General features: G+C 36.4%; 1 protein-coding gene and 1 long non-coding RNA gene across 3 annotated transcripts in view; one reads left to right on the top strand and one right to left on the bottom strand.

Moving 5' to 3' along the window:
* Nucleotides 1-17,468, top strand: part of LOC116167208 — a 31,205-nt gene extending 13,737 nt beyond the window's left edge. The window contains exons 2-3 of the long non-coding RNA XR_004144477.1: nt 17,074-17,214; nt 17,267-17,468. This is a non-coding gene — a long non-coding RNA (uncharacterized LOC116167208). The remainder of the gene's footprint in view (nt 1-17,073; nt 17,215-17,266) is intronic.
* The window catches only part of LOC116167183 (fibrillin-2-like), a 49,159-nt gene that overhangs the window by 8,439 nt on the left and 15,152 nt on the right, over nt 1-25,568 (bottom strand). The window contains exons 3-19 of one of the 2 annotated variants that reach the window (XM_031482440.1): nt 8,851-8,933; nt 8,648-8,755; nt 8,480-8,590; nt 8,334-8,429; nt 8,095-8,289; nt 7,794-8,042; nt 7,579-7,734; nt 7,301-7,531; nt 7,004-7,246; nt 6,765-6,914; nt 6,123-6,712; nt 4,810-5,035; nt 4,452-4,757; nt 4,066-4,407; nt 3,883-4,011; nt 3,579-3,830; nt 3,449-3,524 (exon numbers count right to left, since the gene is read on the bottom strand). In XM_031482440.1, the coding sequence (XP_031338300.1) occupies nt 3,449-3,524; nt 3,579-3,830; nt 3,883-4,011; nt 4,066-4,407; nt 4,452-4,757; nt 4,810-5,035; nt 6,123-6,712; nt 6,765-6,914; nt 7,004-7,246; nt 7,301-7,531; nt 7,579-7,734; nt 7,794-8,042; nt 8,095-8,289; nt 8,334-8,429; nt 8,480-8,590; nt 8,648-8,755; nt 8,851-8,933 (3,543 nt within the window). Of the gene's footprint in view, nt 1-3,448; nt 3,525-3,578; nt 3,831-3,882; nt 4,012-4,065; nt 4,408-4,451; nt 4,758-4,809; nt 5,036-6,122; nt 6,713-6,764; nt 6,934-7,003; nt 7,247-7,300; nt 7,532-7,578; nt 7,735-7,793; nt 8,043-8,094; nt 8,290-8,333; nt 8,430-8,479; nt 8,591-8,647; nt 8,756-8,850; nt 8,934-25,568 lie in introns of those variants that run through there. The other variant, XM_031482441.1, reaches the window with a different exon arrangement.

Raw genomic sequence — 25,568 nt, 5'->3', positions numbered from 1 at the left:
GACATAGTGGATATGCCCATATTGTTGGCGTAACTGTTATTTTTGTCAAAAACGTGTAACTGCACGTATTCTTGCTGCGTCCTCTTTCTCATTACTACCTTATTAAATGATTCGACTTCATCTGCTCCTAGGAATAGTCAGCCCACATTTTCCTGCTGCGCAGCAATTAATGTCGAATATTCAGTATTTTTTTTGTTTTGAGTCCAGTTGATAGGATGATAGCGAACTATTATGTTCCAATTACCACATCAAGGTTTGGGTTGATATCTTTTCATAATTTTCCTTAAACAGCACGTCCGAGAAAAGGGTTCGGTCCGCAGCTTTACTTTTGTTACAAAAATGGAATTATAACCACTGTTATAATTCCATGGTTTAGAATGCAACCCTGCATCTCATTTTTTAATAATTAATATACAGGCTGATTCAAATTCGAGGGCCGCCATGAGGATATCGGGAACTGTAACACATAGATAGGTAGTTTAAATTTGGCAAAGTTGCGTATTTTGATGCTTACAAAATGCAGTTTTGAAACTTTAAAAATTCCGACTACTTTCGGAGATATCCGGAAAACACCGAAATTTTCCAAAAACGTTTTTATTTTTTACTGAAGTTATTTAAAAAGATATTTAGAAATAAATAACACATTATTATGGCCACTTTTTTTCTCTACAAGATGCTAGCTTCAAATTTTAAATCCGACGTTTCGTCTCCGGGTGACCATCATAAACTTTGTTTTTTCTTATGGAAGTAATTTTTACTTTTTGAGTCATGTGATAGAGAATTCAAAAGAGAGTTCAAAAATATAATATGTAAATAGATATCACAATTTTTTTTAATTATTAAAATATTTTCTTTTTTACCTAGAAAATTTTCTTAGATAGTGTACCTAAGTAATTTCTTGCGTTTTTACGAATTAATAGCGCTATTTATGATTAAAAGATAGCGATGTTTACATTTTTGAAATCGGAAAAAAATTCTACATCAAATGACACAAAAAGTAAAAATTACTTCTATAAGAAAAAACAAAGTTGATGATGATTGACTGGAGACGAAACGTCAAACTTAAAATTTAAAAGTAGCATCTTGTAGAGGGACAAAAGCGGCCATAATAATGTATCATTTATTTCGAAATATCTTTTTAAATAACTTCAGTAAAAAATAAAAACGATTTTGCAAAGCGGCTTTTTCCGGATATCTCCGAAAGTAGTCGAATTTTTTAAGTTTCGAAACTGCATTTTGTTAAGCATTAAAATACGCAACTTTGGCAAATTTAAACTACCTCTACCTATCTCTTACAGTTCCCGAAATCCCCATGGTGGCCCTCGAATTTGAATCACCCTGTATAGGCTTAGCTTCTTGGACAATGGCGTATTATCACGAAAGTGATTCCATTTAGACAGCTGACGGTGACTGTCTTTCCGCTTCCATTAATTGCCATTCATCTTTATTCATTTTCAAGGACACCTTAAATGGTCTTTCGTTTTTTACGTTTCAAATGTATGACTTTTATTAAGTTATGCGTGGTATAACATAATTTCGTCATGTCAGTTAGGTACGGGAAAACGCCATAACCTTTTTCAAATCTGTTTTCCTATCTTGTAGTGTATCTGTACATCTCCATCTAGCACTCCTAGTTTGAACGCGATCACATGATTATCACGTGAATTATGGATGTCGTAGGATAGGTCTTTTGGCGGAGAGTTCTTATTTCAAAGGGTAACCTATTCCCCAAAAGGTCATAAGGTGTCAAAATCGTCACTTATTTGCAAATGGGAAAACGAAGGAAAGCTACGCAGGATTGCATAATTAATGCTTATTAAGTTTTATTGTTTATCACTTAATTCTACTCACATTTATAGCACGAGCGCGGATTTCACTATTTATCACTTCAGCATCGATGTTAAGACTGAAACTAAACCCATTTTAATTTACTGAGGAAGCAAACAAAAAGCTTCTAGATAAGTCTCGTATCAGCATATCATATTCCATGGGAAGAATGAGAAACATTCCTTATCGCCAACGACTGATCCTTTATCCACTTGATGTCGCTCTAGCACTCTATGATTAAACATTGTTACCTACAACAATCGTTTCCTTGATCTTATTCATATTTGCGTCATTTGTAAACATTTATTTCTCGATTTTTAATCTTATATTTTATTAGCGCATTTTCCAACGAAGTTGGGTGCGCTATTGCAGCCACTTTCTCTGTCCGTCCGTCTGTCCCAGGCCTTAACCACTCCTACAGTTTTCAAGATATTTAGCTCGTTCTTTTTGCATTCGGTAGCGTATCGCTCTGGTACCTGAGTCAAGAAAAATCTTGACGATTGAACTGCGCATGCGCAGGCTGCGCAATGTTAACTTTTTTATTTATTAATATATTTTGTTGAAATTTTAATCACAGATACGTGTAGTAAAGACAAATATATTGCATATAGTATAGAAAAAATCAGATGTGCGCATGCGCAGACTGCGGAATGCCAACTTTCATATTTATGGAGATATTTCTTTGAAATTTTAATTAAAGATGCTTATAGTAAAAGCAAACGTATTGCACATTGTAAATATCAGATTAATAAGCGCATGCGGAGGACGCGCAATATCAACTGCGCAGTAAGTGTCAACTTCCTTATTTATGAAGATATTTCTTTAAAATTTTAACCATATATGCCACTAGTAATGAAAAACATAGCGCACATAGGTATGGCCTTTGGGGAAGTATTGATCAATTTATGGAAAATGCGCTGAAGTTACTCGCCTTAGGGCGAAAACCTTTTTACTTATTTAACTATTGTTGCATTAGCGCACTTCTACTTTGTCCTTTAATATACTTTAGCTTTCTGAAATATTTTCTATTAGTCCAGATTTACTTGACTCATCATTGTGTACTACAGTGACATAGCTCTTTTTGACAGGACTATGTCAGACCTTCCACGATAGGTCCTTCTTTGTGCTGCTTTTATTTCTTTATCCAATTTCAACTAAAGTACGATCACGTGTTTTAACTAATCTGATGTTTGGACCATCTTCACTAATTAACAACGCTGATATATACACAAAATTGCTTCCCAGTAACTGTTCTACCAACAGGAACTGGGAGTAACACGTTGCGTTGTTGGTTTCTCCACCACTTCTCCAAATAGGAGAATTATCCATATTCTTCTGTGTTCGAAAGGCATTACTAGTCCTCTGGTGAGTTACATCAATGGCGAGCAGTTTGTATTTTTTTCATTATTATGCCCTAGTCAATTTGTAATTTGGTTTTGTGAGGTACGCTCCTTATATTACGCATATAATGCATATTATACGTGGTTTAACCAAAGAGTATATTTGGTTTTAATATACTCTTTGGTTTAACAAAAAATAGTATTGTTTTGAATGAGAAAAGAGATGTGTATTAATTTAAGTACCTAACATAAGTTCACGCCATCTAAGTCAAGGTACTTACCCACAAGAACAAGAATAGCTGCCAGGACTGTTTACGCAGTAATCGTCACAGGGTTCATCCTCACATTCGTCAATATCTACGGAATGAATTAATCTTTCAAATTGTACAGAAAATCCAAATATGTACCTACCTTCGCAATGTGACTTTAAGCCCGTTTGCTGATACCCATCGTTACAGACACATTGATACGTTCCCATCATATTTTCACAAACACCATTAGAGCAAATACCGCTAGTTCTAGAACACTCGTCGATATCTTTACAAGATTTCTGGTCGGATGCCAGCTCATGACCAGGTGGGCATTCACATTTATAGGATCCCTCGGTATTAATGCAATGACCGCCCCTACACAGACCGGGAATTTCTTCGCACTCATTTATGTCTGGTGAATAATCATTATATTAATTAATACGCAGATAGGCACCAATAGTTACCCATGCACACTTGCATCGGTGCCATCGTGCGGAATCCTTCATTACAATCGCAAACAAAGTCACCAGGTGTGTTGCGGCATACGCCATTTCCACATACATTATTAGTAGTAATGGTACATTCATCAATATCTGAAATTTCGCAGTAGTATATTGCATCACCACGCATTCAATTTGAACACTCACCAACGCATTGAATTTTATTTTCATCAAAATCGTATCCTTTATTGCATCTACAACTGTATCCCCCGATAGTATTCTGGCACCTACCGTTCAAGCATATGCCAGGGAATTCGGTACATTCATTAATATCTTTCCGATCTAAAAATCCTGGCCCTCTCGGACAGAGTTCTGTATGAGCTGCAGATCCCTGTTTTGGGCAAGCCTCACATCGAGTACCCCACGCTTTGGCAAGACCTGAGCAGCAACATAAATCCTTATGAAACAGTCCATCAATGGGATGCACGCATTTGCCATGTTTGTACTTGGTAAAACATTGCTCGATTCTTACATCCAGACATTGTGTTCCTAAAATGTCAGGTTATTGGTTAGTTTAAGGGCGACTTTCTTACGTGTTTCGTCAAGAGTTAATCCAGGAGGACAGTTGCACGTGAAACTACCTTCGGTATTAACACATATACCACCGCCTCGGCAAATATCAGGATTTAATTCACATTCGTTTATGTCAGCACAAGCCTTTCCATCTACCTTGGCGTATCCCTTAGGACAGTCACATTCGTTGGTATTGCACCGTTCACAAGGGGAACCCCAAGCGACACCAACTGAACAGCAACATTCAGAACGGCGACTTAAATGAGGCAGGTTGTTCTCGCAACGACCGTTGACCAATCGTGTCCAACAAGATCCCTTCCGGTTGTCTACACAAAACATAGGGTTCATACCATCTCTTGCCGCTCTACTATTTTTTACCTATGCAGATCCGCCCCGTATTGTCCAAAACTGATCCTGGATCACATTCACACTTGTATGAACCGAATGTGTTAATGCATTCGCCATTGAAACATGCTTCAGGACCGAGCTCGCGACATTCGTCAATATCTTCGCAAACGTAGTTGGTTGGATTTAGTTGTGTCCCTGTAGGGCAAATACATTGGAAACTTCCTGGAACATTTCGACACTGTCCTCCGCTGCATGCCTGACAAATGAAAATGGAATAGAATTATGCTAAATCTACATTTACGTATGTCGTGGTGAAGTGGCTGCTCGACTACGGCACTGGGGGACATCGGTTCGAACTCATATTAGGGCATGATTTTTTGTAAATGTAGGTATAGTAAGTTGTTAGTGATTAAAAAAGTAACACCGCCTATTTGAAAATAAATGTAAAATAAGATGTATCAATCAGGGAATAAATTATGTGTGAATGTGTGTGAATAGGATTGTTATCCGTCATGTACCAATTAACAAGTGCATTCTAATACCTCGGCAAAATGTTTGGTAGAGCCATAAAGAATAGTGTACACTTTAAATGTAGATTATTATCAGGGACCCGGACCGGACCGTAAAAGAACCAAAAACCGGACCGAAACCGGTATTTTTTTCTGGACCGAAAACCGAACCGAAACCGTTATTCCTTCAAAAATGGAAACGTATGGAGAACCGGAACCCATATTCTTTTTTCGGCTCTTTTCGGTTTTTTTACAGTTCTTAACAGGTTATTGGAAGTTGAAGGATGCGCCGGCAACCACGTCCTGAAAAGTGATAAAATATTACTCTATAATTGCCGTCGGTGGATTTTTAATAAGTTGTCGAAATTGAAGGCATTACGGGTGGCTATGGCGCTAATTTAGCCACTACTTTAAAAAAATAAAAAAGGAGGGGCGAGATTTTAGAAAATAAAATTTTCTGTTTTTTAGTAATAAATTAAGTGTAAATACATATTTCCCTCTTCCTCCTTTATTCCCCTGGTCGTTATAAATTACCTACACGATACGTCACGTTTTGGTATTCATGACTTTTTTTTCACACCTAATAATTAACAAATCACATTGTTATAATGAATTTTTTGAATGCCATACTTTCTAAAAAACTATAACCGAAAATAACTGTTATGGACCGAAAAAAATGCGCAGAACCGAACCGTTATTTCTTTTTAGAACCGAAACCGGACCGGAACCGTTATAAATATTTTCGCTTAAATATAAACAAAACCGGAACCGATATTTCATTTGGGTCGGGGTCCCTGATTATTATATTAGATTTGTGACAATATAAACTCTTACCAAGTCCTCTACATCGCACTCGTTGATATCAATGCATAGTTTCCCACTGGCATCTACCTCAAAGCCGGGATTACAAATGCATCTATAGGTTCCGATTAAGTTCTCGCACGCTCCGTCCTGGCAGATATTTGGATTAAGAGCGCATTCGTTTATATCGTTTCCGTCAAATGTAGAACCTGGACCATGGGGACACAAAGTGTCAAAGTCTGTTGTTCCGGGCATGGGGCATGGTTGACAGGTGGTTCCCCAACCCATTGGCTGTCCAGTAACTATGGTACAACAGCAACAACTTGATTTGGTTACAGCTGCCGTGGAAGGGTTGAAGCACAATCCATCACGATACATTTGGTAGCACAAATCTCGCCTTGTATCTAGGCACGACCGACCGTCTGGTCCCAAGTTAAAACCGGGATGACATTCACATCTGAAACTCCCTTGCGTGTTGTAGCAATTTCCATGTTGGCAAGGGTTGTGAATGCATTCATCTATGTCCATGCAGTGTCTACCATCAGAACCCAATCTAAACCCGGAATCGCAAACACATCTAAATGAGCCTTCTATATTAACACATTTTCCATGGCTACACATTCCTAAAAATAACTATTAGGTAGTGAAAGTCTTAATACCTTCCCTTAGCATTACCGGTGTTAGAGCATTCATCCAAGTCAATGCAAAACGTTCTATCACCAGATTCCACAAATCCTGGTAGACAATCGCAAGTGTAAGAACCGGGAGTGTTACTACACCTTCCATTCAGGCAAATGCGTGGATTTTCGTAACATTCATCAATGTCTGCAGTCAAAGAGTATTTCTAAATATAGTGCGCAATTAATCACTTACCAGACTAATAAAAACACCACGAATGTTTTTTGATTACTTACCCACACAAGCGTAACCCGTCGGAGACAATTTAAAACCAGGTTTGCAATGACATTTAAAACTGCCATCCATATTAATACAGAGACCATTAGTGCACATTCCTATCTCACGACATTCATCGTGATCTGTGCAGGTTGTTCCATCAGGGGAGACATCAAATCCGGGAGGACAAAGGCATATAAAACTTCCGGGGGTGTTTGTACAATGACCATTTTGACACTTTCCCTCATTACATTCATTTATGTCTGCAACAAAGGAAAGCGTGCGCACCTAACTTTCAAGTTACCATTTCAGTGTACCTTCACAAGCACGCGATCTCCCTTTTTTGAACCCAGGTTTGCAAATACATTCATATCCGTCAACAGTATCTATACACTGCCCTTCTCCGCAAATATCGGGTCTTAGTACGCATTCATTTACTAATGTGAGACCGGCAGAAGGATGGGAACCATCACCTTTACCATCTTGGGGAGGTTCCTGGATTGTCGGGGGGCCCGGCGATTTTCCGCTACAAAGTAATCTGTGCTCCTCTAAAACAATATTGTTGAAACCTTGTGTATGATAGACGGATAGCTACCTTCTCCGTGTAAAGGACACCTAGTACAATTATCACCCCATCCTTGTCCCATGTTAACTCCACAACAGCAGTCTTTTTTGGAAAGGCGCATTGGGAGTGAGTTTTTACACAATCCCGAAGGGCTCCTACTGGTGAAACAATTTCCTTGCCTTCCATCTGAAGTTGAGATAATTGGGTCACTCGAAAAAGTTACTTGATTATTTTGAAATGATTACCAATGCAGTAGGTTCTGTCTTGACTTTGAATAAATCCAGGATTACATAGACAATAGTATCCTCCCATCGTGTTAACACAGCGCCCGTCCTTGCAAATCCCCTCGTCTAGACATTCGTCTCGGTCATCACATTTATTCGTGCCAGGATTACGCGCTTGTCCCGGTGGGCAATCACACGTGAAGGAACCCACAGTATTTACACATAATCCCCCAGAACAGAGGTACGGAATTGCCTCACACTCATTTATGTCTGAAAGGGGGACCATATTTGTCTGTCTTGATCACACGATTTAGCCACTCACCAACGCATTCCTTGCTTTTTTGATTTTTAATAAAGCCGACTTCGCAATCTAATTTACTGGGGCAATGTTCACAAGGATGACCCCACGCTTTTCCAATACTAGCACAGCATAGGGTCTTCGTACATACAACGCCGTCGAGTTGGTTAACACAGAGACTACCCCTCACTCCGCCATAACAAGGCCCAGTCCTGTAATCTAATCATGAATGTAAGGCATAGTACTTGAGCGAGTGGATTCACCTATTTCACAATGGTTGCCTGTAAATCCATAAACGCAGGCGCAACGATCGGGACCAATACAGCGCCCGCCATTTTTGCACGGTTCAAGACATATCGCTGTAGAAAAGTCAGTGAGCCAATTGATAAAATGACCAGTACGAACTTACGTTCATTACAGTATTCCCCTGTGTAGCCTGGTGCGCAAACACATTTTCCCTCAGTACAAGTTCCCCCATTCATACACATAAATCGACACGATGTACCATTTCCGTTTTCACCTGTACATAATGCCAACGTGTATTCACAATAGGACAGTTAAGGTATTGGTTACCCACCGTTCTTTATACCTGGACCGCAAGCTGGTGACCTGATACCTCCCCCGCAAAGACACATATTAGGCTGTATGCATCGTCCGGAAGGTCCGCAAGATCGACTACATATTGCTAATTAAAAAAAAACACAAGTGACTAAACTACAAAAAATCATTCGCAATAAAGAATCTACGAGCAAATACAATCAAAATACATTACAAACTTACGTGTAATACATAATCCCGAGACAGGATGTCGTGACCATCCGGCACAGCAATATGATCTGTATTTCGAGCGACATACGTTTGGGCTGTAACAATAGCGTGAATTAGCTCAATCTATCAAACCAAATAAAATAAATAAATAAACTAATTGTATGTGTATGGGTGATCATTTTTTATAGATCGCTCTAGGTCACAACATATTTTTTCTTAAGATATGACGTTGTGCCTAGGTCAGTTAGCAGTTCTGATTACGTCATTTATGTCGGAACAAATAAACTATGACCGATTTCATTAGATATAGGTTAAGATAGTATAAGCAACTGTAACCTATATGACCCATCTACAACTTCTACTTCAAAATAAGATTAGGGATATCTTGTCTTACATTTTTAAGTTTTCATAAGTGATCGAGCTTCCTAGGTTTCTTCTGCCAACACAACTCACTATACACTTCCATGCATGAACCAGGATTCAGAAAAGGAACTTTCTCGGACACAATCATTAATTCACAAATGTTCTGTCCGCAGCTCGGTGGTCTGTGAAATTTCCAACAAATTCTAAGCAAAATACTGATGATTGCAATCACGGGGGTTGTGACAGTCGTGTCATTAATTTATGATAAACATGTTGTAACTTTTGATGATATTTTGCTAATTTGCCAAAAGTAAAGTTTGCTGTTTTCGCAAAACTATATTTTTCCATCTTCCAAGCATTTCATCAATCAATTTATCTATTCACTGTTTAACTATTATACCTAAACGTGCTTCTTTAAAGAGATACTTTAAGTTCTTTGTTGAGCATAGATAATAAAATTGTTAACAGAAACAAGGTTAGTGTAATTTTAATTTATTTTAGTGGTTGTTTCGTCATGCTTGCATTTCATGTACACTTTACTAATTTTAAAACAAATTATAATGGCACTTCAATTCGCTTTATTATATAAGTTCTAAACCATTGAAAATTTTCAAAAGATTGTCCTTAGTCAATATTACAATAACCTTAAATCTAGGTTAATGTCTATCAATTGAAGGTCAAACATGTAATGTTATCGCTTGTCCCATGAATTTCTTCACTTGAATATCTGATATGTAAGTGTTCCCTAAAAGATCTACGTAACGTAATTTTGTATAATTTATTAACTGTCGAGAGCCTAGATAAATTGAATTAGGTACATATTACTCCTAATACGATTTGTCTCAAACCGCATTACTATTCTAGTACATATTATTATTACATAAAGATATAGTATGTTGGTCGCACTGCATATTTATTTATTATTTATTTATTATAAGAGGTACTAATGCCCATAACTCAGAACATATAAAAATATGTCACTTTTAGTTTACTGATGGTATTATTGCATTACCTACAATTAAAAATTTCTGGATCAGAATAGATATACTTTTAAAATTTCGACGTAGTTACTATGTAACAAGTCTATGCGTACATGTTGATCTCTCACGACAATATTTACCAAAAGTTTGAATGTGGCCTTTCCACGGACTTCCTCGAAAGGTAGTTTGTGCAGACGCAAAAATCCTGGTTTTTGAAATAGATTCTGTACTTTATCAAGATGTGCAACTATCAATGACCTTTCGGGTCGGAAGACATGGAAATTCGAGTCCAATTTAAACAAGGAGAACGCATTGTAACCATTTGCACGGATGAGGAGACTTTTATATTTGTTTATTTTGCGATCACCCCAGTAGGTGCCCTAGTTATTAGTTATTAGAATTATTTGTTTATTAGGTACGTCAATTTCTATTCGGTGACTCTATTGTGTTGGGGGAGTTTCCATAGTCACGGTGTGTTGTCTCCAAACGTGATTTTTATCCCGAACAAATGAGAACGCTAGATTCGGGGAAATCTTTAATGAACCACTAAATTACAATTATTCGTAGGTCAAAACCCCAAGTCCTTGCAGAACAAGTTAGTTACCTACCAAATAGTGGGATCATTTTCATTTTGGCTGGAAAACAACCGAGACCGACCTGCCAGTCCGTGGACCTCGAGCAGGCGCGAGATTTTCGCTTGGTGGCGCCCGAGTCGGTCACTCCGTTCCTTCCGTTTCTTGCGGTCGATCCGCCGTCTTCGACCGACAAGTCAGGTTGCCACCGACTACCGTTGCTATGTATTAATCACTATAATTTTTATATTTATTTATGTAAATTAAATTACTTATTCTGCCAATAGTCATTGATTCACACCGATTGTACGCGAGATGCCCCAGTTCGTCGCAATTTTGGCGTTAGTTTAAAATACAGAGATAAATAGTCGTTTGTGACGTTCGATCACATAAGGGTATAAAAATGTAACCACAAAATATTTGGGAACCTAAGCGCAGTTAGTTTTTTTTAAGTTTTAGTAATAAATAATGTTCCTTTCTATTTTAATCAGACTCTGTTATGGCAAGTCTCTGATTTTAATAGATGTCTGTGCGTTATTAATTTAGCAGAGTTAGTAGTAGCATTGAGTAATCCTTCACTCAACGGTAGTAGTAAATACAATCATTCTTAAAAAAATGGTGTTAACAGCGAAACAGAATGGAAAGTAGAATGGCCGACTTGAGAAGTTTTCAATAAAAGTATTGTTGAGGATCCTACAACTAAAATTCCTGCTTTGATATTTTCAGATACATCTGGTGTAAGGTAAATCGACTAAAAACTGACCATGGTCTTTCTAACGCGATGATATTTAAATGAAATGTCATCCAAATCCTAACTGTCCCCAATGCGGCGATGTACAACATACGTACCTGAATCTTTTTTGATATGATCATGATGATGTTTAGGGTGTTGTATGTCGTTTAAAGTCGAAATCGGAGAAAAATAAATAAAACAGCTGAATTTTTCTGTGGGCGAAATCCCGGGGGTTGAAATTGGGACGCTAACGTATATAGTGAATTAGACGAAAAATATAGTTTTAAGTAAGGATTAACAACGATTTAGTACAGCGTTTCTCAACCTGTTCTTGCTTTGTGGTCTCAATTTTTGACGTAAAAATATTCGTGGTCCCCAACAGTGCTGTAAAGCTTGTAAAAGTGTAAACTGTAAAAGAAATGGTGCCAAAAAAATTATATTTTTCTTTTATGGGTTATTTGTTTTCAATTAGTAATACAAGGTCACTAAGCTTAAAAAATCAAGAAAATAAAAAAAATTAAAAAAGGCAACTAGTGGCTGTCCTGATCCTGCTGGATAGATCCCAATTTATCAATTCGGGGTTGGATTTCTCTTTTTATTGCCATTCATAATGACGATGAAACGTGCAATCTGTTTTGATAGTTAGTTTTTATATTTGTCATCGTGGAAAATCCAGCTTCACATAAATATGTGGTTGAAAGATGTGTAATGCTCTTACAGACACTGACTTATATTCCTCTGAAACAGAAACCCCAACATGCTCACAGTGGTCCTAAAACTTCTCTCTAGGTTGAGAAACGCCGACTTAGTACCTTCGCCATAAATTGCAGATGACATCATTATGAAACCTCGGCGCCGCGTAAACTAATCCCTAAACAATCAAACCATCATGGCGTAAAAGTAAAACATTGCATATCAATTGCGCAAATTCGTGCTGCCTTTAATCCAAAATTGAATACCTATGTCCCTAATATATGATACCTGTGTATATCTTTGAATACATAAAGAGAAACATTGATATTGCCCGAACCGTAGGTGTGGCTCGGTTCCAGTATGAAGCACAAATGAATACTAGCGACGCACTAAAGATTCTGCCAGATCACGATATTTGCGCTTCATTAATAAAAAAGGTGTGGCTAACTTCCGGTCTCTAAGTTTGAGGCTTTCTATCTCCTGATCTGAACCGTAGGTGTGGCCGTTTTCTGATGTGAAGCACCAACGAAGCACTAAGGACTTTGCATAGTGACGTCATTTGTGCTTCATATCAGTGGCTAACTTCCTGGTTTTTTTTTAAAAAGCATATTCCCTGTATATTAGAATAGAGAATTAGATAAACGATCGTACATGTCTGCTAACGAAGTTTTGCCAGGAGAAGTTTGTCGCGAAGTAGTTAACCGTAGGAAGATAGGTATTAGAAAATACCGATAGATCTTTCTTACCAAGAGAGTTCCACTTGCAGAGTTATTATTTGGTAAGTCTAAGTAGGTAGCCAGTTATTTAGCTAATTAATTAATGTTCAAAGATCTGCTTCGCAAATGGGACCATATTTAATCAAGATTACAACATTTTCTTGCGGCTCTTTCTAAAATATTCAATCTTGTTACCTATATGAAAAGGGTAAGTTCCATCGGTAAAGTGGTGTGGTCGCAGTAAAACATGAAACACACATTTTGCAACTTCTAGGGGTAATTCTATTTATCCTATAATAAATTATTCAAGTACCAAATATGTATACGTGTACATTTTCGGTCCTAAGAATATAAATTCGATTAGACAATGCAATTAATGCTTGGAATTAAATTACATTTCTTGAATGTCATTTATTAGTGGTTACTTCGGTTTACCTCAATACTAATACAGGATCAATATGCCATGTGGGAATTGTTCAAAGCCGCCTGTGTTATGTTTAGTTACTCAGTTTTGTAATCAGCAAGAACGACAGCAAAACGTTAATCTCTCAACTTGGTATTTAAATCCAGGAAATAACATTTTGTTTAGGTTCGCAAATCGCTGTGAAATGATATCAAATTGAAAATTTATCGTTGATAGTAAATTGAAGGTCACTATTAAATCGGTCGAATCAAACATCAATACATCGATATGGAATAGTGCATAACCGCAATGAGGTCAATATGAAATTGTCACGAAAAATTATAACGTATTCTGTAGGATTGTATACCTGCATTATCGATTTGCCTACTAGTACAGTCAAATTAGACAAAAAAAATAGGGATTCCGTGTATCAGATATGTCATCTCTATTTTTTCTTTTAAATTGTTAGGATGAATATGGATGTGAAAAATCCAAGTTTTCGACATTGAAAGACCTGTGCGAGCGACACAGTACCTACTTGAAAATATGTCATTTTTCTTAACATTTTTTGGTTTTTGTAACTTTTACTCCTGAAGGACCGATTTTAATGCAATTATTGTCATATACTTTTTTGAACTAGACAATTTCGGACAATTTAAGCCCTTAACGATCTCCGCAAGTCTAATAGTTTTCGAGATACGACGCTTCAAATATTGGTAAATTTAACTTACCAAATAATATGCACGATGAAAGTCGTGCGTCGTACTCGTAATAAACTTGTTGTTGTTGAAGAAGTGTTAAAAATTGTGGATAAATATTGATTTTTGTCTTTTAGTGGAAAAATATCCATGTTTATATGATGTCTTATTCAAACCAACCATAGTGATGTGAGTAAGCTTTCTGCTACTGTCACATGATCTTCTATAATCGGTGTCCCTTGTCGAGCAAGATCAGGCAAAAGGAAAAAATTCACAGAATTTTGTCTAGTTTAAAAAAGTATACGACACTAATTGCTTTAAAATCTGTCCCTCAGAACTAAAACTACTCAAAACCTAAATATAATAGAAAAAATGGCGTATTTTCGAGTGCTGCGTTGCTCGCACAAGTCATTGGATGTCGAAAACTTGGATTGTTCACATCCATACTCATCCTAACAATTTAAAAAAAAATAGAGATGACACATCTGATGCAAGGTATTATGATAATTTGACTGGACTATACGGTGTGTTTTGAAACCTAAACTGAAGAGTGGAGTTGCCAAATCCAAACGTTTTTAGTTATAACTTTTGGTTTAAATCTCTTATGAAAGTTACCAGTGAGGTATTAACCTCATTACAGCTGTTCAAAACAGAACCATTTCCCCGAGATTAGCTTGGACCAAGGTAAATTTATTTTCTCAAACCGTCAGGAGAGGGGTAGTCGATGTTTCCCGGGAAAAACTCGTGGAATTGCTCAATTCAAACAGTTCAGGAGAAGAATGCGAATTAATTACCTTGTAAAGCTGAGCTGTGCAATGAGAAGGTCTACACCATTTTTTTAGAAGTTCCAGGTTGCACCAAAGGGTATTATACTACTCGATTAATTTAGTATGTGGAATGTTCGAACCTTATGTTTCTGTGTACAACCTACAAAAATTGTGCAAGGTTTTATTGCGCGCGGCCAGTACGTGGATGGGTGACCGCTTGGGACACCGTGTGTCGTTTTATTTAATTTTTTTGCTCCCTTTTGCCATTTCTATTTCAGAGATTATTTTTGAAGTTAAGTGAAATTGAAAATTGGTTTGTTTAGAGAATTCCTTCTTTTCGATCCTTCATGTTCAATATAATTACAATAATAGATCGGGAAAAATTTAAAGGAAATTTTGATGGTAGGTCCATCCAGTAAATAAAATGCATGCGCAAAAAATCGTGTTGCGCAAGCGCAAAACGCAGTTTTCTTACTTATGGAGCAATTTGAACGAAATTTTGATGGTAGGTCCCTCTAATAAAAGCAAATAAAATGCATGAGCAAAAAATCGCATTGCCCATTCAAATACTAACCGGGGCCAACGTTGCTTGACTTTAGACAATAAATGAATGAATTATTAGTAATAGTAAGCATTAAACACAAACAAAAGTTGGGTTCGAGCTAGGAAGCTGTTCTGTCACGAATTTGGCACCTGGTTTTGATCTCGGTTTTGATTAATAGGTAGTGGTGTTATGACTTATGCCATGCCATTACTTTCGTGTGATACCATATAGTACTAGTAGCTACTACAATTGTAAATAAATAGGTATATTAAATTAGCGGCACCCACTGTTTACACTAATAGATAGATAATTGGATAATGCGACTTAAGACTGACCTCGGCTATTGGATACCATAAAAGCCAATGATTAAATGCCCAAATAAAGGGAATCAATGATATCTGTGTGTAAACATAATAATAAAGAAGGAAATAGTAATAATAAGTGTGCTCTGTAATTTTCTAATTATTTTTATTATTTGACGTTTAAGCATCTCAAAATTAATGGTTGTAAAATAGCACATCCACGACCTTTAACTATAATAAGCACTTACTTACTTACTTAACTTTATAGGTCGCAAACACCCATACGATTGCATAACTGGGAAATGACACCCAATTAATTTGCAGCGTGCACTCTTGTACTATTAACAGATTAAAGACGGACATGACTGTAGCTACAAAAATTTCAAGGACAATTTAAGAGTTATAATATGGTTATACAATTTCGCAATTAGGTGTATCAATTGCACGCATTTGTTTTCATCTAGGATTTTAATAAGTTGCATGCCAGATGCAGGATGTGCATGGTTTATGCAGAATTATTAAATATGGCCAGCAAGGAATAAGGATCTACCTTTTTGGAAATTGCTAACTACAGTTAGGTTAAATTTAGAAAGAAGATAGGTGAGAGTAATTGAGCTTAATGCATTTTTCCGGTCCCCTTCACCACCCAACTGTAAGCGACTAAGAAACTAGCAAATTCCAATTAGTCCCATTCTTTTAAAAATAATATGTACTAGTTTCATACGGCAATCTACGTGTTCCTCGCATTTTCCTCACCGTATTGGCATGGTCGGCAAAGGATTTTCAAAATACCAGTTTTCCATTCTATTCGAGTGTATATTAAAGAGCTTACACTGTGATACCTATAGTGTCTTAGCGTGGTCTTAGCCATTCCTGCTAAAACTTGATGAACTGTGATGTTACGTTAGTATTGCTTATTTTTAACTTGATCAATGTTTTCTACCCACCAGACAGCAGAGATGGTTTAGTTTTCTGAGTAAAATTCGGGAACTTCTGGCTCTCCAAAGACAGGTTTAATTTAGACATTCTTTCTACCAAGATCACATCCGCGTAAATATTTATATTCCACAGACACCTAGCCAGTAATATTGGAGTATAGTGTGACCTAACTGTCAAAGAAGGGAAGTAAATGTAGAGTGTCGATGAATTCCAACTATTGGTCAGTCAGTTAATTTGCCCACTCTCCTAATGCTCGATCAGTGTAACAAAAATATCCTGGCTACTTTAGAGATTGACCTGTCGCCAGATCAAAGTTTGATAGTTCGATTAGGTCATTTTATGAAACCAAATTTGTGCGGCGACTGAGTCGACTATAATTCAGCTTCAGGTATGATTCACTTGAAATCAATTTTCTTCATTAATTATGAACTGACTCTTGGTAGATGTTTTCCTCTACAAAATAACTTCATAGTGCTGGATCAATTCTCTTATTTGCGATTTATAATTAAATAGTCTTTTTTTCAGATTGTTTCTCAAGTGCTGATCCATATACAACAACAATAGATCAAGGTGTAGAAGCAATTTTCAACACCAATCGCCCAGTTGGGAAAAATATTTACGTTAACCTACTTCCACTTCATGTACGAAGAGGACGGCCATTACATAGTAAGCTTTAGTTAAAACAGCGGTATTTATTAAACAATTTCCGTTCAAATAGATTGCTGTGAAAACGATATGTACGCTGGGAAGGAGGCTTTCGTTGTCATAATTCTGCCTTTGTCAGCAGCCTGATCAAGATCATTTTAGTTTGTTTACATTTTACCGGACTTAACCTAGATGGCGTTTGCGTTTCTCTGAACAATTGTTTAGATCGTTGCACGTAAGACTTTAGGGAAAAATTATAGTTGAAATTTATCATTAGGATCTTCATTCAAATTGTGTATTGATCTAAGATAGCTTTTGAGATTAAGAAACTTACATTGAATTATTTATTTTCTTTAAAGTGTAACATATAACGTTTGCATCATAAATAAAGCAGATAATGTATTTTGACAGTATTTAGTGATTTGAAGATATAGTTCAGGTAATGTATGTATGTATGTGGCCTTGATGGGATATGATCGTTCCCAAATTTTATTGTTATACATGTACCCAAATTAGGTTTTGCATAGGTATACCAATACCACACTATTTCTTTACTACAAATACATAACAGGTATTTAGACAGGGTTTATTCTTTCGATAGGTAAAGATCTTCACTATGTGATTGCGTATTATTTTCTGAGCAAAAAGTTTAATAAAAATTTTCCTCTAAATGACTCCTTCGGGTACATAGTAACACTTTTGGATTTTTAAATCTGGAAACATGACAGTTTGTGACTCATGCAAATTGCAAGATCAAGGCATTCTACATAGATCTTTTACGTGAAAAACTCAAGTCATCTTCCCAAACTCCGATATAATTGCAGATTTTGACTTTCTGGTGTACTAAATCAGTTTGTTCTGTGAACTAGGATGGCTTATACCTCCTGAAAGAATAATCTATCAGAAAATTTTTAATAGACTTACACTCAGAAAATAATACGTAGTCACCTGGTGAAGAGTTTTACCCATCGAAAGGATGCACCCTGTATAGGTAAGCAAAAAAGGCAAGTGTATGCAACGAGTTAATAACCTAAGGAACAGCTACAAGTGAACAAGTCAGTAAGTGAAATCAACAAGCAGTGGCGTATTGTCGTGGAGGTAACATTGTCAAAGCTGTACATCGTGAAACATCACAATGCACCGTTGATAACCATCAGGGGAGAATGTCACTGAACTGACCATAATATCGGGCGATCAAAAATGAGTGACTGTCGAGTCGCCTTTGAAAGTTGAAGTTAAGTACGATTTCCCATGTAAACAAAAATTCCAAAGGTGACTCGACGGTCACTCATTTTTGATCGCAATGTATAATAGTACAGTTGTTTTAGATTATATGTAGAGGCTGAAATTAAATTCCTGTCGATGCAAAATACAGGGTGTTTACGGTCTTCTCTGTATCCTTTTAAGGGACGGCAGTACAGCTCAAACCCCAAAATACCTTAGTAAAAAATAATTTAAGTGGACAATGCTGATTAAGTAGTAGATTCCTAGATGTACAGCCGTCCTTTAAAGGGATACAGAAAAGACCGTAAACACCCTGTATATCAAAATTGTATAAAAAAATGCATTTTCGAGAATGACCTCGAATGTTAAATTTATTAAAAACGATTGATTACGCCCAATCATTAACTGATCGAAATGTATCTGGACGCTCATTGGTTCATTTAAATTTATTCCGTTGCACATCCTAGAGCGGTTTGAAGTAATAGTGTTTCCGGCTCGATTTTCGGTCTCTAAGCACGAAGTTGTCAGAGGGAAAATCATGTTCATTTTTAATTCGCGAGGAGCCTTGTAACCAGTAATTTAATTGCAAAAGCCGTTTATCAGTCAAAATTGTGGAATGTAAATTATCGAATTCGGAAAAAAACGCGCAAATATTTTGTACAGAAGTGTTGTACTTACGTGACGCATTTTGAAATAACTCTACGAGAAAAAACCGCATTAGTGCCAATGAGTACAGTATGGTTGGTCAGTAAATAATCCGGACATTTCCTGAACTCATTCAGAAAGCGTTATGGTGGAAATTCAGTAAAAAATGAACTCTCTCGGTATAAGCAGCGTTGGGTTGATTTCGTATCTAGGGCTATCGAAACATTATCACGGTACGATCGGCCTTTTCCGGCGAATAAATCAAAGTATCGAATGACAGTTTCAAGCAGTAACAAAGTTTCTATTTTGAAAGCGATAGTTTAAAGAAACAAATTTAATCACTCTCGGTTTAGACTTGGAGGGAGCTATTAATAGATTATACCAGTAAAATGGCAAAAGTAGACAGTTCCATGCCCGATCAATTGTATAAGAAGAGGTAATGGTATAAAAATCCAAGAAGTATTCCTTCAAGAGATTTAGATTTCACTCTATCCAGACCCTATTCCCTTGTACCGATCGAAGGAAGTGTGGCTACGATATAGGGATTATACTTTCAGTACTCGTCGTAACCGTAAAAGTGGAATCTGGATCGTTTTTTGGTTTTGGAAAAAAAAGAACATTACCTTAAAAAATAACAAGAAACGATCAGGGATTTTCCCACCCTGAAATGTGACCCATGTTACGAGGTCCCTTTAGGACCGAGCGCTTTAGTTTCTGAGTATTTAAGCAAGCCTTCTTATAAGGGAAGTTCCTTTATGCTTAAATAAATGTCTTCTGCTTCTTTTACAAATACAATATGTTTAAAAATAAAAGTAATTGTGATTACAATGCCAAAGTAATCGATTACATTTGTAATCAGTAATCGAATTCAGTAATCAGTAATCAATTATTACTGTAATTAAATACTTTTCTGGCAAAGTAACTTGTAATCAGTATTCGAATACCTTTTTTGAGTAATCATCCCGGATCTGCTTAGGAAAAATACCTCGTCTCTAATCATTTATTTAAAAAACTAGATTCTTTGTTTATATCCTAAAAATATGTTGGATTTTTTATGTATAGGAAATGCCATTGGTTGTTGTATTGTAAGTATTATAAATAAAATGTAGATTTTAGATTACATCTTACGTTGACATCCCAGGATATGAGCAAAAAAAGTATAGATGCGCATAGTGAGATATGTCATATCATTCTGAAAAATGGGTTTGTTTTAAACTTTTACCGCTTCTGCATTACATAATGCGAAAAGCGGATTTATTTTTATATTTTTCTTATTCAACGTCAAATTATCTATGAAGGTATAATTCTCAATCAGTATCATTTATGTTATATAACCAGTCATTTGTATGAAAGATTAAAGATAATTACCTCCAACTTTGTTTTATTCCTTTTTCTGTCATAGAATTGACGGCGGAATTACGCTTTAAAATGTTTTTATTTTTAGCACTTGATTCTCTCTTTCCAATATCTTAAAGTTACAATCCTAATTTTATAAGCATTTATTAGAGGATTATGCGATTATATAATTAAGAGTATGTAGATATTAATTAGTGACGATGTGCTTATATCCCGCCACAAAATATAAACAAGTATGACTGTGTGCAAGTTTCAGTTTAGGTTTAGTCAATTATTGAAACAAGAGTGACATTAATATACATAAAGGGACCGCCTTTTAAACGAATCGAATGCACTTCGGTCAACAAAAGGAGTTAATTATGCTAATTTTACAATTCTTGTAAGTTGCCCCATATCCAACTCCCGTATGGTTGATGACTGATAACTTCCTACTCCACTTTAATATGAAAGCAAAATATTCCTTCCCTGGTTAGTACTTATAACTTAGGGTACGTAACATCCCTTAAAAGCAATTTAACAATTATACCTGATTAATGTCTTCCAGACAGAAGGTGCATGGTTTTCAACGGGAATATCGCACATTGGTGTAAAATGTATACCATTTTACATTTATTAATGTTCGAAATTATTTCGTTAGAGGGTCAAATTTTAAATTGTATGACTGGTGAAATTGTAAAAGTCCGAAAGTAATTTGTGGAATTAGCGATCATATTTTGTTCTGCGTATTTAAATTCTCCTTTTAATGGTTTTCGAAAACAGTGCCGACAACGACGGTAAGTCGGAGATAACAGATACTATTTTAATTAGGGCTCTTGTAACCAAAGGTGCTGACAAATCACGCCACCGTGAGAAGATAGATTCGCCTACATGGTAATATAGTAACGGGAAGTTCAAGTTAACTATCATTTTCCATGTAAACAAAAATGCCAAATGTGACTCGACAGTGATCCTTTTTTGATCGCACAATACAATTCAGCATAATTCCCGTGTGTGTGTGTTTTAAGGACAGCCTAAAGCTCTGGCCCTCCGAAGGTACTGCCAATAACATTTCCTTTTAACAAAAATGATTCGTTTTAATTACTGGATTATTAGTTACAAAGGATAGTACGGATCATTCCGGGATTTTTGGAGAGGCATTCGTTCCTGCTCTATGAGATTGTTTAGTAAGTTTATTTCGAGCACAAAACGGGAGATTAATTGGGATCTGCATTACAAGAGCAAACAGTCTTGAATAAAAAAGTAAATTTGTTCTCTGAGAGATTTTCCGCGAGGTCGGGAACTATCAAGAAGCAATCACGTAGTTTCGTCGCGAAATAATTTCGTTCGAGCTTTGCTGGAGTGAAAGCTGCCGTTTGTTTTCGGACACAAGAAACCAAGTTGGGATGCGGTTATTTTTTGAAACGGCAATTAGAACGCTTACAGTGAACTAACATGGAGAGGTGAATTAATTCGAACATGTAAGTTTTTTGTTCATACTACAGACAACTTGCGCAGTTGCGTACTGTCGTATAAAAAATTATTACTGTATCCAGTGACGATTCCGCTACAAAGGGGCTATTGAATACGTTTGGTGGCAAGTTATTCCCGTGCGTATGCAATAATAATAAAAAGGAGATTGAACTTTGGCTAGATAGTTTATATACTCTTTGCATTTGATACAGCCGTTTTCGAGTCGAAATGAAGGTCCTTTCTGTTGTAGCCTCTTCCCGAAAAAGACTGCATCAAATTTGTTTGCGCCCAAACTCGAAGTGCGTCCAGCACCTCGTTCGCCCTCGCCTTCAGCGTCTTGTGGATATATTTTGTCATATAGAAACTATTACGGATTTATTTCAGATAAGTAGCGCTCTCCACCCTCCAGTGAGTAAGGAAACGGATGGATGGACGGGCAAAGCTTACTTTTCATTTGGGTAAAATGCTCCCTCTCATACTGAAGCGACCGCACCTTGGAGTTACACATTTTTGCATGAATATATACTAACCTCCCCATCGTATAATCCGCTTCTAAGTGAAGTAGTGTCGGTTGGTAGTCAAGCACTAGCTTGCCAATAAAGCTACTGAGTTGAAGAATTTAAAACATGGAAGTAAAGAAGTAAGTAAGAATAAAAATTTCCTGCTTCTCGTATCAATATAATGTTGCACAAGGTTGCTGGTTGTTCATAGATAATTTTAGACACATGTTGTAGAAGCAAGATAGAAAGATAGAAGGATCGAGGTTTTAATGTGCATAATGTGCATACAAAGAATTGTGACAGAAAGCTAATGCTTCAAACCCGAGCATTCTACGATGATTCCTTCGAGAGTTATACCATATACAATTCCTTTATGGTTATACTTCTTAACAAATCTTTGCAGCCGACCGACCAACTGACTGCCACAGCCAGAAGCGCTACTTTTTAAAAAAACGCGCTAAAAACGTCAGCGACCCCAACCAGTCACCCAAAAAGAACAAAGGAAAAGTCTGCCTAAAAGAGTATCTAACGTGACCAAACGATAAAATAGTGCTAGGACGTAAATATAACATTTACTTACCAATTCAAAGTAGGAATGATAATGGTAGCATGGACCAATGTATTTATAAAAACTTCCAATGCCCGTGAAATCAATTTAAGAAGGTGTTGTTTCACACTACTAAAGCAATAGAAAAACAAATTACAGGTAAATGTATGATTGGGTGCAGCAATACCGGAAGTTGTGAATAGCAAAGCGCTGCATGCAATTTGCATAAAGTAGGGAGAGAGGAAATTCAGGTAAGAAAGAAACCAATTTAATTCTCCTTAAAAACGAGATGACATGCTTTTTCTATTCCTTACTAGAATCACAGTCAAAACGAATTTCGAAAGTCTAAAGTATACGAAACTACAAATCATAATAGAGGAATACAGCTTGGTGAAATTGAAACTATAAAATTCTAACCGCTTATCCGTACGAATTAAATGAATTAAATCAATGGGTACTGTATAACGAATAGCGATGAAAATCGTATAAGTACATTTCAAAAATCAAATATTGCACAAACCTGCGACCCTTATGAAATTAACATATTGGTGTAGGTCCCTCGCACAATTTTGGTATTTGAACTTTTCAATCAATTTCAAACTGACCACGCTTTTATGCCCTGACCAGGTGAACTAATTAGCACTAAAGGAAGAGTTTATAAATAATGTGTATACAAAATTTAACGTGTTGCAACTTTACATTATCAATGCACTCAGAAGGTTCTATTAATAAACTGTACTTTATAATTAGGTTATCTAAAAATATCTACGTATTTCGGAAATAACGTGGTTTTAATTACGATTCTATAAACATTAGGATGTAATCATTATACATTTATTGTTTATCAAAGAATTGGAGTAAAACATTGCGAATGGGTTGGGTGAATATACAAACATTTTGCTGCTTTACCATATGCATAAAAAGATTTTAACTTTTTCCAAGATTTCATGCAAATTCGTAAATCGGAGATCAGATTCTGTACTGTTGTGTTGTAAAGGAATTGGTTTTCTGCTCTCGTACCGAAAAAAATTATAATTATCGCTTGCGAGGAAAACGTTCTTTTAGAGAAAAAAATTAAAATATGTCAAAAACGGATAAATTTAGGTGTAGGACATTATGCACGAAATTTATACACAGTGCGCCATTAAGTCCCACAACGGTCGATGGGCCGTTTTTTTTCAAATTAGAGTAAAACCATTGAGTAACGGACGGTAAAACTCTAGAAGTGTAGAGTAAAAATTCATTGGTCATAAGTCATAATTACATTTTTTAATGTTAATGGATAGGGTTTCTTGACTGGGGGTAATTTACCCGGGGGTTTTTGTCCTAGTATATAGATAAGGTATTCCATTTAAAATAAAAAAGTTGGCGTCCACTTCCGGTATAAACGGAAGGGCCAGCAACATGAAAATGTTTTTAATGGATTCCTCATAGCCGGCATACGTGGTAAGACGCACTGTGCTGTGGAGGGGATTATGTAAAAGCAAAGAGTAGGGGTAGGTAACCCTTGAATTTGTTTGTTATTCAAGTGTTTCACTTTAAATGTTCTTCTTATTTTGATTTGTTTAATATTGGCCATTCAATGTTTAAACTCGTTTAGTTTGATTAGCGACTTCAATTCTTTGTGCATGAATCTGCCTTTTTTAATGTCTTTAACTGTTTCGTCCGTGCAGAGGTAAATGCTGGAGTGTTAAAGTTACTTAGCAGCATTCATCTCGAAATACAACTTCAGCCTAAGGTTAACGTATCCAGAACCTCAAAAGTAGCCAATTCAATGATAGATTTAAAAGTAACTTCACTCCTTTTCCATTTGTGACAAATAACATTTCGAAGTCTCTTACATAAAGTAAATGCAATACTTTGTTAATTAGCGAGACCTTCTCCATTCCAGAAGATATCCAGAACCTCATCCCCATCTTCTGGAATGGAGAAGGTCTCGCTAATTAACAAAGTATTGCATTTACTTTATGTAAGAGACTTCGAAATGTTATTTGTCACAAATGGAAAAGGAGTGGAGTTGCTTTTAAATCTATCATTGAATTGGCTACTTTTGAGCATTTCAAATTTTGTATTAGATTAAAGTCAGATTTAAATTACTCAAATTCAAGAGTTACTTTCTCGGATTGTTAATTTTTGTATATTGCAGATATTGCTCCAAATTTTTCACCTATATTTACCCTCCGTGAACAATGATTCAGAATTTTCTTCGGACTGTAATTGTAAACTGTCAAAAAAAGCAGGTGCATGGCCCTCCGTAAATAATACATTAGCCAGCTTTTGCATTACGCTTTTTTACGTTTTATCTTTTCCTTTACTAACGGAAAATATGTAAATAATTAACAGAAGCATACCATTGAAGGAGTTCGGCAAATTTTCAGTTTTTTTCTGAATTTTGTGTCGGGGCCCCTTTTAAGTCGGGACCCGTCCTCATTGCGTACCTTTGAGGCATTGTAGTTACGCCCACTGCCTAGGGGCAGTAAAGACCAATTCGGATTTATTACGTCGATTAATCCGATTAACAGAGAGTTTCGCAGTAGATACAGGATGTATAAACATATTTTTGAATTTTGTAGATATACTTACTCAATGAACGCGTTTCATCTGTATGATTTCCCCTTTGTACCTTGATGGTTAGTAGGTATAAGGAAAATACG

This window comes from Photinus pyralis, unplaced genomic scaffold, assembly GCF_008802855.1.
Source record: "Photinus pyralis isolate 1611_PpyrPB1 unplaced genomic scaffold, Ppyr1.3 Ppyr1.4_LG3b, whole genome shotgun sequence".
NCBI lineage: Eukaryota > Metazoa > Arthropoda > Insecta > Coleoptera > Lampyridae > Photinus > Photinus pyralis.
Note: the sequence above shows the minus strand (reverse complement) of the source record. Positions and strands in the feature narration are given on the sequence as shown.